Source organism: Rana temporaria, chromosome 6 (assembly GCF_905171775.1).
Source record: "Rana temporaria chromosome 6, aRanTem1.1, whole genome shotgun sequence".
In the NCBI taxonomy this organism is placed as follows: Eukaryota; Metazoa; Chordata; class Amphibia; order Anura; family Ranidae; genus Rana; species Rana temporaria.
In genome coordinates this window covers 6,673,719-6,688,714 of record NC_053494.1, presented here as the reverse complement: position 1 = coordinate 6,688,714, position 14,996 = coordinate 6,673,719, and the positions used below count along the sequence as shown (strand labels likewise).

The following is a 14,996-nucleotide window of genomic DNA, read 5'->3' as shown; positions in this document are numbered from 1 at the left end:
TCTGCAATACCCCCACACTACTCTGCAATACCCCCACACTACTCTGCAATACCCCACACTACTCTGCAATACCCCCACACTACTCTGCAATACCCCCACACTCCTCTGCAATACCCCCACACTCCTCTGCAATACCCCACACTCCTCTGCAATACCCCCACACTCCTCTGCAATACCCCCACACTCCTCTGCAATACCCCCACACTACTCTGCAATACCCCCACACTACTCTGCAATACCCCCACACTACTCTGCAATACCCCACACTACTCTGCAATACCCCCACACTACTCTGCAATACCCCCACACTACTCTGCAATACCCCCACACTCCTCTGCAATACCCCCACACTACTCTGCAATACCCCACACTCCTCTGCAATACCCCCACACTCCTCTGCAATACCCCCACACTCCTCTGCAATACCCCCACACTCCTCTGCAATACCCCCACACTCCTCTGCAATACCCCCACACTACTCTGCAATACCCCCACACTCCTCTGCAATACCCCCACACTCCTCTGCAATACCCCCACACTCCTCTGCAATAGCCCACAATACCCTGCAACGTCGCCTATGGGGATTTTTAAGTAGCGAAGTTTGGCGCCATTCCACGAGCGTGTACAATTTTGAAGGGTGACATGTTGGGTATCTATTTACTCTGCGTAACTTCATCTTTCGCATTATGCAAAAGAATTAAGAAAAATACAAAATTTGCTAAATTTTATAACAGAAAACAAAGAAAATTTCATTTTTTTTCTCTTAGGCTTTATTTCCACTGACGTTTTTACAGCCACTTTTCTGAGCGTTTTTTACAGATTAAAAACGCCTGCCCATGTTATTCTATGGCATCATGCCCACATAGGCGTTTTTGAGCTGTAAAAAAAAAACGCAGGACCAGGGCGTTCTGAAGCTCCAGAGTAGAGCTGTAAAAACGCCAGATGTTAAACGCTCAAACGCGCAAAAACGCTCAAAAACGCTGCCGCGGCATTTTTAAAGCTGCAGCTCACAAAAAAAAAAACATTATTTTGTAAAAAAAAAAAAAAAAAAAAAAAACATGGACAGGTGTTTTTAAGCTGTAAAAAAGGCTAACAGTGGCTGTAAAAACGCCAGTGGAAATTAAGCCTTATAGCGCAAAAAAAAAACAACCCAATGGTGATTAAATACCACCAAAAGAAAGCTCTATTTGTGTGAAAAAGGACGAAAATTTCATTTGGACTGGTTATTAAGTGGGTTTACGCGCCTGGTGGTTAAAAACGACCAAAAACCACCTTAATTGCTTTTCCTAATAACTCCAATGCATTTAACCAATATTATATATATATATATATATATATATATATATATATATATATATATATATATATATATATATATATATATATATATATATATATATATATATAATTTTTTTTTTTTTTTTATCAAAATCCCAAAATTTTAGTGAACCAAAGACTTCCAATTTCTGTAATCCTTCTCTAAAAGCAGTAATGCCTCATTGCAGCCTCTAGAGGGCAGTATTGTTTACAACAGTCACATGAATGGACACACACAGGTGCAGAGCACACACGTTTACAGGAGAAGTCCTTTTAACAAAAGTTTTTTTTTTTTTTTTAACTTGTTTTTGTTTTCTGACATAATTAATAAATTGAATACCTTATCACCAGATGGAATTATCCCTCCTGAAGATTAAAGTATCAAAGGGGATTTGGGTTTTGAATGTTTGCTGATTGTGATTGCCTTGTTTACAACGGCATCCCCCCGTTCTGCTGCTCCATGACACGATCGCGTAGAGTCCACGGCACGGTTAAGGAGCTCATGGTGGGGGCGTGAGCGCCCGCTAGGTGGCAAGTTCGAAGCAATGTACCTGTACGTTGCTTTGCCTGGCCATGCCATTCTGCCGACATATCTACGTTGGGCAGTCTGCAAGCGGTTAAAGAATCATTTGCCAAAGTGGAAATTCCCCTCTTTGCAAGCTTAAATTTTAGGCAATGCAAAAAACAAAACAAAAAAAAAAAATGTAAAAATAAAGCTAAGTGAGGAGATAAAAAAAAAAATGTAAAGAAGAGAGAAAAAAAAAGTAAAAAATGCAACTGAATTTGCTAGCTGGTTAGGTCTTATGCCGCGTACACACGACCGTTTTTCGGGTTGTAAAAAATTAAGTTTTTTTCTTTAATGTCATTAAAAACGATGGTGTGTGTGGGCTCCAGAGCATTTTTCACCATGTAAAAAATGGCCATTAAAAATTTCGAACACGCTCTAATTTTTCACAACGTTTTTAACGTCGTAAAAAATGGTCGTGTGTGGGCTTTAACGACGTGAAAAAACCGTGCATGCTCAGAAGCAAGTTATGAGACGGGAGCGTTCGTTCTGGTAAAACTAGCGTTCGTAATGGAGTAAGCACATTCATCACGCTGTAACAGACAGAAAAGCGCGAATCGTCTTTTACTAACACGGAATCAGCTAAAGCAGCCCAAAGGGTGGCGCCATCCACATGGAACTTCCCCTTTATAGTGCCGTCGTACGCGTTGTACGTCACCGCGCTTTGCTAGAGCATTTTTTTTCTACGATCGTGTGTGGGCAAGGTCTTTTTTAACGATCGGGTTGAAAAAAACGTTGTTTTTTCTAGACCCTTAAAAACGTCTTTTTTTTTTTTACAACCCCAAAAATGGTCGTGTGTACGCGGCATTAGGCCTGGTTCACACCTATGCTTTTTTAGTGTGTGTGTGTGTGTGTGTGTGTTTTTTGTCTTTTTTTCTATTTTTTTCTTTCTTTTTAATTTTAATTTTTTTTTCTCACTTAGCTTTATTTTTACTGTTGTGTTTTTTATTTTATTTATTTAATTCTTCTTTTTTCTTTTTTTTTTCTCACTTAGCTTTATTTTTACTGTTTTTTAATTTTTTTATTATTTGATTATTTTTTTTCTTTTATCGCCTAAATTCAAAAGCGTGCAAAGAGTGGAATTTCCACTTTGGCATCCTGGCACATGGAGATGTGTTTGGCATCCGGTCACTTGGAGGAGAAATTAGCGGGAACAATGATCCAGTGATAGGAGGACAATGGCAGAAGCACACAGCCAAGGAACAATTATCCAGAGATGATGATTGGGGGGGGGGGGGCGCGGAGGTTTTGTCCCTCGCGCTGATAAACAAGAGTCTTTGCACAAATTGCGCACATAATTGTTACAAGGTTGATCTGCAGATATTAATTGTAGGGGGGGGGATTAGAGGTCGTTAGCCTGTCTCCTATGTACTCATTATATAATATTACATACACATAATGGTAGTTGATCTCTGGAAGGACAATAATAACGTAAATGACGACCTGGCTGGTCCATGGCTCCCAACTGTCCCTGATTTCAAGGGTCTGTCCCTCATTCCTCCTCATGTGTCCCTCATTTTGGTCTGATCTCTATAATTGTATATAAAATTCAAATTTTATTGGCTTTTTTATTAATTTTTTTATTTTTTGTGTTTTTTTTTTTTTTTACTAGTAATGGCGGCGATCAGCGTGTGTGTTTTTTTTATTTTTTTATTTATTTTTTATTTTTTTCGGTACTGCGACATTATGGCGGATACTTCGGACACATTTTTGGGACCATTGGCATTTTTATAGCGATCAGTGCTATAAAAATGCATTGGATTACTATAAAAATGCCACTGGCAGGGAAGGGGTTAACACTAGGGGGCGGGGAAGGGGTTAAGTATGTCCCCTGCTCCCGGTCCCCGCTCTGTAACGAACAATCGCACGCGCCCCTAGTGGCCGCTTTTACAGCCAACGTTATACTACGGGCTCTCGCGCAGGGGAGCCGACCTGCCGCCGTAGAATGGCGGCTGGTCGGCAAGCAGTTAAGGACCGGAAGGATTTACCCCCTTAATGACCAGGCCATTTTTTTGCAATACTGCACTGCGTTGCTTTAACTGACAATCGTGCGATGTTGTATCCAAATTAAATTATGTCCTTTCTTTTCCCACAAATAGAGCTTTCTTTTGGTGGTATTTGATCCCTATTGTTGTTACTGCCCCTGACAGATTGGGGGGGATGCTGTCCTTAACCTGTCCACTTGCATAAAGTGCACCAAACTCAGGGGGTCAGAGCCTTAAATAGATTCTGCATGACCCAAGATGGCTGCCAAAGTCACATGGTGCACCAGTATCCAATCAGATAGCTTCCTCCCCCACCTGCATTGCCGATACAGTTGAGCGTCACCTGCAGTGACGAATAAAGACTGCACCTGCCTACAAGCCCGTCATATTTTACCGGCGCCATCGTCCACTTACAAGAGCTCAACGGTGATTCCACCTTTTACGTGTGAGTTTATTTTGGGTCTATTTTTATATTCCCTATTCTATTCCTTTTTATTTTTTTATTCTGTTTAGAAAATAGAATTCAATTTCTGTCTGAAATTTCCTTCCGTTATTTTGGATTTGTTTAAATTCGTTACTATTGAAATTCGGACACATTTTTTTGTTATGTGGAAATGCGGATGTATCCAAATTTCCGAATTGCAATAGTAACGAATTTAAACAAATCCAAAATAATGAAATTTCAGGCAGAAATCTAATTCGAATATCTAAATTGAATATAAGATAAAGGAATAGAAATAGGAAATATAAAAATGGAGAATAGAGTAAAACGTAACAAAATATTTCTTGTGAAAAAATTGATAAAAAAACATAAAATAGAAGATAAAAGAACAGAATAGAATATAACCATTTTCCGAAATTCAACTCAATAAATTCAAATTGGAATAGAATAGAAAAAACAATAGAATAAAATGTCGGATAGAATACTGTATAACCACTTTCCAAAATTTGAAATGGAATAATTTTGAGTTGGAACGGAATTATAATTTTCTGAATTCAGTCGTATTGAGTTCAATTCGACTGAATTTGGAAAAATTGGAATGGTTTTGTTCAAATTCAAAACTCCAATTTAATCAATACAACAGATTTAACTAAACTAATTTATGTAAATATTTTTAAATATTTTTTTTTTCTCTCTGTCTCTCTCTCTCATATTTTTGTATTTTTTTTTTATTTTTTACTAGAGGGCCCCGGATGGCAATGATTAAAAAAAAAAATGATAAAAAGGGGGGGGGGGGGGTGGCCTTCTGGGGACCTCCGGGCCCCTTACATGTGTACTGCCTGTACCCCCCTGATGGCGGCCCTGCTTGCACATCCGCCCCAAGGTGGGTGACTCTTCTGCTGTGGCCCAGCCACGGGCCCCGGATTTCAGGTAACTATTCAGAATCTGCAGATCCCTCGGGGAAATGAACTCCATTTGACGTTTATTTTGGCAGGGATGACATCTGAACAGAACGCTTCCCTTTCCTGGCTGCCAAATAGTCTTTTCTCTAGAGGCGCTCAGAGCGTCACGTTGCCTCTTCTGTATGGCATTCATCCCCATCTGTAGCACGTTTTGGGTACAATGTGCTGGAGACAAAGTGACTCCAAACCAGAGGTGACCCCTACCAAGAGGTGAAATGACATAGTAGTAGGAGCTGATATTGTCCATGTGGTATAAAGAGGAGCCGAGGACCCGCTATAACAATACATGGACTGTCTCCTCTGCAATAAATCAGATTGGCGCAGGGGGGTGGCTGTGTCAGTTTCATTCCGGGACACTGTATTGTCCTGAAATGAAGGTGCCCGGGACAGACCTGCAAAATGCGGGACTGTCTCGGGCAATCCGGGACACGTGGTCACCCTAACTACTTACACCATAAAGACCTTTCCTTTTATGGCCATCAGACTGAGGTCACGAAGTGGTAAAGAAGTAAATGCCATACCAGTCCTCGAATGTGATGAGTACAGCCAGCCATAGACGCCTAAGAAACTCGACTTCTCAAACAGTTTAGGAGGGACGGCTTCATAAACTAGAACGGTCTTAAGCCTCGTACACACGATTGGACGCCCATCGGACTTTGGTCCGAAGGGGCGTTGGCCGTGAACTTGTTCTGCATACACACGGCAGAACTTTTTCCTGCCAACATTCACCAAATCGCGTGGTTTTACCTCCACCCTTTGGGCAACTTCTGCTATCGTTGTCTGATTTTTTTTAGCATTTGTTCGGAGCGTGTAGCGTGTTTGTACTTTTGGACTTGTGTACACACGATCGAATGATCCTCCATCGGACATTTGTTGTCCGACAGTTTTGATAGCGTTCACAGCGAACGTTTGATGAAAAACCGAGAACGATTGTCTGATTGGAACATACAGTCCGATCGTGTGTAAGGCCCTTTAGGCCGGGTTCACACCTATGCGAATTGAATACGCGTTTCCATGCATCCAATTTGCATAGCAGGAGAATGTGACTGGCTCTCTGTGGAGCCGGTTCACATATCTCCGCATCGGGTCCGGTGTACCAGGAAAAAACGCGCGCTTTTTTTTTTTTTTTGGTGCGTTTTCAGGTTTGATTTCAGCCCAAATTTCGTGCTGAAATCGGACCTGAACCGGCACACACCGGACCCATGCAGCGACGGTGTGAACCGAGACTTTGAGTACATTGGGGAAATCTCTGGGCCAAAGGTGAATATTGCAGCAAAAGCTTGTTTTTATTATTTTACCTTCTAATGGGCTCTTTATTTTATCTTCATTTTTGGCCCAAGGTCTGTTTTTGACTCGTTTTTATAAAGAGCTTTATTGTTTGCTGGGAGATGAGTGCCAAGCACAACCTGTTTTCTAACTAGTTGTTTGTTAACAATTTGCTCTCATTATATTACTAGTTAACCCTTGCAGTGCTCTAAAGGTTTTATCATCAGAGGATGAACTTGAAAGTCCGTCCACTATTCCTAAAGGAGACTGAAGAGTGATGACCTTTGTAGTTTTGCTCTGTGCACCGTGCTTCAAAAGTCATTTCCATTTTGCGTAGTGAAATATTGCGAGTAACGCGGTTAACGAGCATTTCGCAATACGAGTGCTGTATTTTTTTTTTTTAATCCTAACTTGGTTTGTGAATGTTGTCTCACAAAATGAGCAGAATTCAAGCCAATGTGGTGTGCAGTACCGCGTTTGGCCTGAAGTGGGGGGGGGGGGCGTGGGACCTGAGCAGCGCCGATCGGAAAAATTCCGATGGAGTCTACACACGGTCGGAATTTTCGACCAAAAGCTCACGTCGGACTTTTCTTATAATTTATTTATTTTTCCTTCTTATGACCGAAAAGCACAATTTTGTTCAACAGGTGGTCCGATTTTCAGATCATCAGAGGTTTTGTCCAGTTTGTGATGAGCTCAGTTAGATCTGTAAACCCGCCCGGTCATCGGGCTGCTGTTATTGGCTCTCTTGCGCTAAGATTACACATCATCACTTGGACCAAAAAGTTGTCTTTACATTTATTTGGCTTTCATTTCTATATTATGTGTTTTTCACCTCCTTGCAGGATGTGGAAATCCTCAGGCGGCGAGCCGGATTATGGGCGGGCAGAATGCCCAGGAGGGTCAGTGGCCGTGGCAAGTGAGTTTACGCCTCAACGGACAACACTTCTGTGGTGGATCCCTTATCAGTGAATCCTGGGTGGTCTCCGCTGCCCACTGTATTAAGAGGTTGGTGATGATAAAATCCTTTAGCTGGGGTAATATGTAAAAGTTTTCTGCTGAGCTGCATTTTGGCCCCAGCTGTCACTGTGACATTTGTGGCCCCCGGCTGTCACACTGATATTATTCTGGGGCTCTAACCTGTCTGTCTGCCCTTATATTTGATGGTGTATACGGTCTTGTGGTAAGGAAGGGGTGGTTGGAAGAGATCTTCAACTGCAATTCATGAATTGTGTTCTTCTCTGCTAATGGGAATCAGTGTTGCCAACCTACCAGATTGAAATTTACTGGCACGACACCCGAAAGTTACTGGCGCAGAAACGTTTTTACTGGCATTTCACAAAAGTTACTAAATTACATTTTTTAGGTGCAAATTTCAGTATTTAGGCTACAAACAAGTACGCTAGGCAAATAGCAATGTGATTTAAGGTAGATATTAAGGTAAAAAAACATATTTTTATTTTCGATACCCCCCCTCTGCCACCAACACCCCCTGCCTTCACCTTCCTCTGCGGTGCCTCCAATCGCCCCCTGCCTCACCCCCTGCCTCTATTGTCCCCTGCCTCCATCCCCCTCTGCGGTGCCACCAACAACCCCTGTCTCCATCCCCCACCCTCTGCGGTGCCACCATCCCCCTCTGTGGTTCCACCAACACCCCCTGCCTCCAATCACCCCCTGCCACTAACATCCCCTGCCTCCATTGCCCCCTGCCTCCATCCCCCCTCTGCGGTGCCACCATCACCCCCTGCCTCCAATCACCCCCTGCCACTAACATCCCCTGCCTCCATTGCCCCCTGCCTCCATCCCCCCTCTGCGGTGCCTCCATCCCCCCTCTGCGGTGCCTCCAATCTCCCCCCCCCTGGCTCCATCTCCCCCTTGCTCCATCTCCCCCCCCCCCCGGCTTCAATCTCCCCCTGCCTCCAATCTCCCCGCGCAGTTCCAAGCCGAACCGATCTCTGCTATTTTTACTGTCACATTTCCGCAACCATGGACATTTCCGAACAGGGGAAAAAAAGTGCCCATTTTTACGGACTGTCCGTAAAAATAAAAATGTAACAGCAGTAGTAAAATGGTCAACAATACAGTGCATGATAGGCCATAATTAGATTAAATTCCATAGGAGTACCCCGACGCGTTTCGACCAATATTGTCAAGGTCTTCTTCAGGGGGAATTTTGTACTGTGGTGGAATATATTAGAATTTTTTTTAGGATTTCTAGCCCTCTAACAAAATGCTGACATCTGTTATATGGATAATAGAGATGTATTTACCGCTCAAAGGATAATATTGAGATGGCATATAACCAGAGATGATGGCTAAAATAAGTAAGATGATCCGAAGACCCTCGCAGGAAAAGATCACCCGTTCCTCCAAGAGAGAGCCAGCCAAAACGGGGCTTACAAGGAGTCACATGTGTGGACCCTCGAGGGAGCAACCTAACCTAGGAGGGTGCTTCACTTGACTAACCCTGAGAACTTCTAGGTAAAGGAGAAAAAGACAGCTGGAAGTAAACTCAAACTTTGCAGCGGGTGTCTTTTTTTTTTTTTTTTGGATGGGGCTGGGGTGATCTTAACCACTTCCCGACCTCCTCATGTACATTTACATCAGCAGAATGGCACGGACAGGCACAATCACGTACCTGTACGTCCTCTGCTAGACGTGGGTCGGGGGTCCGATCGGGACCCCCCCCGGTATATGCGGAGGTCGGGTCCGCTCGGGAGCGATCCGGGACGACGGCGCGGCTATTTGTTTATTGCCGCTCCGTCGCGATCCCCGTGCTTCACTGTGTCGGCGCATCGATCGCGTCATCCCCTTTATAGGGGAGACACGATCAATGACGTCATTCCTACAGCCACACACCCCTACACTAGTAAACACATACACAGTGATCCCTAACTCCTACAGCGCCCCCTGTGTTTAACTCCCAAACTGCAACTGTCATTTTCACAATAAACAATGCAATTTAAATGCATTTTTTGCTGTGAAAATGACAATTGTCCCAAAAATGTGTCAAGATTGTCCGATGAGTCCGCCATAATGTCGCAGTCACGAAAAAAATCGCTGATCGCCGCCATTAGTAGTAAAAAAAAAAATAATAAATAAAAATGCAAACAAACTATCCCCTATTTTGTAAACGCTATAAATTTTGCGCAAACCAACCGATAAATGATTATTGCGTTTTTTTTTTTTTTTTTTTTACCAAAAATAGGTAGAAGAATACGTATCGGCCTAAACTGAGGAAAAAAATTAATTTTATATATGTTTTTGGGGGATATTTATTACAGCAAAAAGTAAAAAATATTGTATTTTTTTCAAAATTGTCGCTATATTTTTGTTTATAGCGCAAAAAATTAAAAACGCAGAGGTGATCAAATACCACCAAAAGAAAGCTCTATTTGTGGGGAAAAAAAGACGCCAATTTTGTTTGGGAGCCACGTCGCACGACCGCGCAATTGTCTGTTAAAGCGAAGCAGTCCCGAACTGTAAAAACCCCTTGGGTCTTTAGGCAGCATTTTGGTCCAGGGCTTAAGTGGTTAAAGTGATTGAAGACTCCCTTTGGTTGCATTAACATGGCTTTTCTGAGCACTCAGCTGTGCCTAGGAATGCCCAATGGACTTTGATCTCCATTGGGTGCTCTTGGGTACACCAAACCTTTTTCCATTTTATCCTTTTTGCTTTAGTCTTGCGTGTTCTTTATTACTTTTGCGATTTACATTAATTGGTTACAATATTGCTGTATTTGCTGTTTATTTTTCTTTTAATTGCAGTACTGTGACGACCTCCACACTCACCATCCACCTGGGCTGTTATCAACTTTCTAAACCAAATTCCCATGAGATTTCTGTTAAGCCGAAAAGATTCATAAAAAATCCTATTTATACAAACGTGGGCTCGTTGGGGGACATCAGCCTCATAGAGCTGGAGACTCCGGTCAACTATACCGCCTTCATCCTCCCGGTCTGCCTCCCTACCGCCAATGTGGACTTCCCCATGGGGATGTACTGCTGGGTCACCGGCTGGGGCAGCATCAGGTCTGGAGGTAAGTTCTGTATTTGTTGTGTTACACAATAACTGTAAGATATCAGCTATTTATTATACATTTTATTTTCAGACCATAAAATCTTTTAAAGAGGTTTTCTTGCCGTAAATTAATTTATTTTAAAGTTATTGGGTTTCTTGATAGAATAGTGAAGTGTCCAGTTTAGTCATGGCTGTCTGTGTACCATTGGGGACATTCCAGTTCACTTCCTGCCCTGGGGATGCAACCAGTGGCGTATCTAGGGTATGGCAGCCATGGAAAGTGCCATGGGCGCCATATGAAGGGGGCGCTGTTGAGTGGCTGTTTTGTTAACTTTTTTTTTTTTTTGTTAAGGTTATCTGAAAGATGGGTTTCAAATGTTTCGACAGTGCTTGCCATAGGCGCTATTTTCACTAGATACGCCTCTGGATGCAACAGGACATGAGACAAAATCTCCTAAGCTGAGAGGAATTGCCTTCTGTTGTCCCCAGAACAGGTGTCCCCATTGGAAGATTTCCCTTTCCTTTTGTACTTGGGGACCAGTGGCGTAGCGTGGGGGGGGCTAGGGGGAGGTTGCCCTGGGTGCAGCGGCAGGTTACCTGCAGCTCTTCTCCTGCACTGTGCTGTCTAGCAGACTGTGAGCTCTTCCGCTTCACTATGAGAAAGAAGTGCAGTCCTTGCTTGGGCTCCAGCCTTAACACTGACACAGCAGCGAGTAAATGTACACTGAAGACCATCCATGATGATCCCAGGGATTGTGACCGTGTTGGAGACTGGCATTACCTATTCACTTGGGGTAACGCCACTCCACACCTCGCCTTTGGACCCAATAGAGCCAGTGGGTCTATTTAGACTCGAACAGGGATTCAGGCAGCGGAGGGATTTGGAATTGGGCAGGACGCTACCCGGCTAGTCACATACCTGGGTCCTGGGCCCCTCTACTCTCCACTCCTCTGGATATGAGGGACGCTCGGACGTAACTCCATCCCCATACAACTCTATAACCAAACAAAGGGGGTCTACATCCAGTTTATTACGTGGTTTGAATTACGATTTGCACTACTCTTCCTCCGTGGCCCCTGATGACGGTCGACAACCAGAAACGCGTCAGGCATACACACATCATCCACTAGGAGAGTGCTTTTTTGTCTGTGGCATATGTACTGTTTTATTGTTATTGATTTTTGTATTTGTTTATGTGTTGCTTTTACATGCACCGTGGGTGCGCGCTGTGTGCATTAATATCAAGTGCCAGTATTTGTACCAATTCCCATTAAAGATCGATTTTATACCTCAACACTTTCTTTGGCCTTTAAAATCCCACCCAGGGGGAGATACTCTCTTTTTGTTATAAGTTGCCAAGGGATGTGGCCAGTACAAATGTTATTGAACCATTGAGTACCTCTTCCTTTTTCTGTGGAGACTGGGGGGGAAGGAGGAGGGCAGGTCAGTATAGGAATCAGGTAGGTCAGTGTAGTGGTCAGTATAGGAAATCGGGTAGGTCAGTGTAGGGGTCAGTATAGGAATCGAGTAGGTCAATATAGGAATCAGGTTGGTCAGTGTAGTGGTCAGTATAGGAATCGGGTAGGTCATTGTAGTGGTCAGTATAGGAATCTGGTAGGTCAGTGTAGGAATCTGGTAGGTCAGTGTAGTGGTCAGTGTAGGAATCAGATGGGTTAGTATAGTGATCAGGTAGGTTTTGTGTAGGAGTCAAGGTTGGTCAGTACTAGTGGAAGGGACTCAGAGTGCTAAAAATTCACGGGTTAGGGGGCGCAAATCTCTTTCCCTGCCCCGGGGGCTGACGACCCACGCTATGCCACAACTCTATAAAGATTTGCCCCTGCTCCCTTTCTAGATGACAATGGTCACCAGGACAAATAGAGGGGCAAATCTCCCCAATGGGGACACTACAGCAACAAAAAACGTCACCAAGGGGTTGATTTATATGTGAAGTCGTTCTTTGGAATGAAAGAAGAATTGTACTCCCCTAAAACATGCCTCAATGTGAATAGTTCAGGCTCGTATTTTATGCAGGATCTTCTGCTAGCTATATGACTATTACGCCACTGATGAAGATTATAAATGAGATGGGACACCATTACCTTTTAGGCTCCGTTCACATCTTGAATTTGAAATAGCGGAAAATCGCAGGACGCCATGCGATCCCGTCACTTCTAATGGCACCCCGATTGTGGCACGATTTCTATTTTACTTATTTTCTTTTCTTTTAGCGATTCATCGGGCGTCAATCGCGGTGAAATTGCCCAAACAGAATCGCAAGATGCCTGTCACCCAGAAGAAGTTCTTGTACTTCTTTTGGTCAACAGGCGTCCCGCGATTCTGTCTTGTGTGATTATTACCGTAATTCGTTGGGCGACAATGGCCGCGGTTCTGGCCGTGATTCGGAATGCAGAGATGTGAACGGAGCCAAAGTATTAAATATATCTCTTTTTTTTATTAATTAAATGTTGAACATAAAATCTATTTGTTTACAGTGAGTCTCCTGAGCCCCCAGACTCTGCAGAAGGCCGAGATCCCCCTGATTGACACGCAGACCTGCGACTCGCTCTACCGTATCCATTCCGATGTGAGCAGCTCTGATCCCAAAATCCTGAGTGATATGATCTGTGCCGGGTATAAAGCAGGGGGCACAGACTCTTGTCAGGTGAGTCTTATGATAAAATTATACATTTGTACAGAGGCTTAGTTGCTATGGATGAGCCAAACACTCCAGCGGACCCAATCGCCGCTGGAGTCCCGCGATCGGTCCCCGGAGCTGAAGAACGGAGAGAGAGCTGTGTATAAACACACCTTCCTTGTTCTTCACTGTGTCGCTGTCATTGATCGTGTGTTCCCTTTTATAGGGAAACACAATTAATGACGTCACACCTACAGCCACACCTCCCTACAGTTAGAAACACAAATGAGGTCACACTTAACCCCTTCAGCGCCCCCTTGTGGTTAACTCCCAAACTGCAATTGTCATTTTCACAGTAAACAATGCATTTTTAATTATTGAACAGAGCAGGATGCGACTTGTCAGGCGGCTGTCGCCACTGTGTGAATGGGCTCTAATAGTTGCATCGTTTGTAAAACTGTATACAGATCTCAGTCCATCCAGTTCAACTTGTGTGGGTGTATGTATTTATCTCTTCAACATTTCCCATATCCATTTTATATTTCATATGCAGACCCCCTTCCTCACAACCAGTACATGCACCCCATAAGGTTATGGGGAGGGGGGAGAAACTGGGTGGCGTTTTCAGGCCAGTAATAAGATGTTTCATAGACTTTGTAACGGTCAGGGGTAATCGCTGTTTACGATATTCCATTCCACCAACCCACGACAGCTTATCCGACACTCCACAATCCAGCAGACAGGACCCATTGGATTTCCCCGAGAAACGAGACACACACAGCTCTGTCTCTGGTTCCAAAACAAATGAACTCTTTAATGGTAAACTCAGGCTGGTTATATACAGTTACAAAGCATGCTGCAGTAATCGCAGGGACAATGAAACACTCCACCCACAACATCACACAAAGGGGTGCTCAATACACATTCCGTTAGATAATGACATTCAGATGAGCTAATTACTCATCATTACCCAGACGTTCTGACTCTGCGATAAGTTATTCTCATCTGCTACATAAAACACATTCCTTTAGTAAACCTAATTGACATGCTAATCCACTACACCTGAAAGGTCAGACATCTGACCTTTCAGACTGCCAACACATATCTATCATCAATAGAACTTTCACACAATACAGTGTCATTAGCATCACACAATGAAATATCTTGGGAGCCAGACTTAATTAGCACAATAGAATGCAATCACAGCAAGCTTTTATCATTACAGTCAGGTAGACTTAATTAGCACCTCAACAGTCTATGTTCCACATTCAATGAACACTGTCCTATTGACCTGTTGGGGTCAGAATAAACCACCTGTAATATTTCAAGATATCCTGCAATACAAGAATTATCATTACTGTCCCATCTTATGTAATCCGAGATATTTCTCAGTCATCCTATGCCCCTATTGGACATAGGATGACCCTAGATACAAGAGTCATTGGTGAAGCTACCACAGGAGTACCCCACATCCTCACACAAGTCTCTGGGTATCATGGGCCATTCCGTTAGTTTTCTTCCTCCTTTTTTTTTTTTTTTCTCTGACACTGGGCACTCCTCAGAAATGCAGAGAAAGCCACTGATATAATGATGATGTTAATGCCATTCTCGGCGTTGCTGTACCGTGAAGACAAGTTGCCATTATGGGCAGAGGCGGCTCTAGGCTTTGTGAGGCCTTAGGCAAAACTTAGACACGAGGCCCCACTTACGCCCATAATGGGGGGGGGGGGGGGGGAAACTATTCAAGCTGGAAAAATGGCTGCAGAAAATGCACAGATCTAGCACACAGGTGAACAGCACCAC

At 43.5% G+C, this 14,996-nt stretch overlaps 1 protein-coding gene across 1 annotated transcript in view; it reads left to right on the top strand.

Moving 5' to 3' along the window:
- LOC120944330 overlaps positions 1–14,996 on the top strand; it is a 110,079-nt gene that overhangs the window by 13,522 nt on the left and 81,561 nt on the right. Inside the window, exons 3-5 of the mRNA XM_040358382.1 lie at positions 7,383–7,545; positions 10,305–10,576; positions 13,051–13,220. Coding sequence (XP_040214316.1) covers positions 7,383–7,545; positions 10,305–10,576; positions 13,051–13,220 — 605 coding nt within the window. The remainder of the gene's footprint in view (positions 1–7,382; positions 7,546–10,304; positions 10,577–13,050; positions 13,221–14,996) is intronic.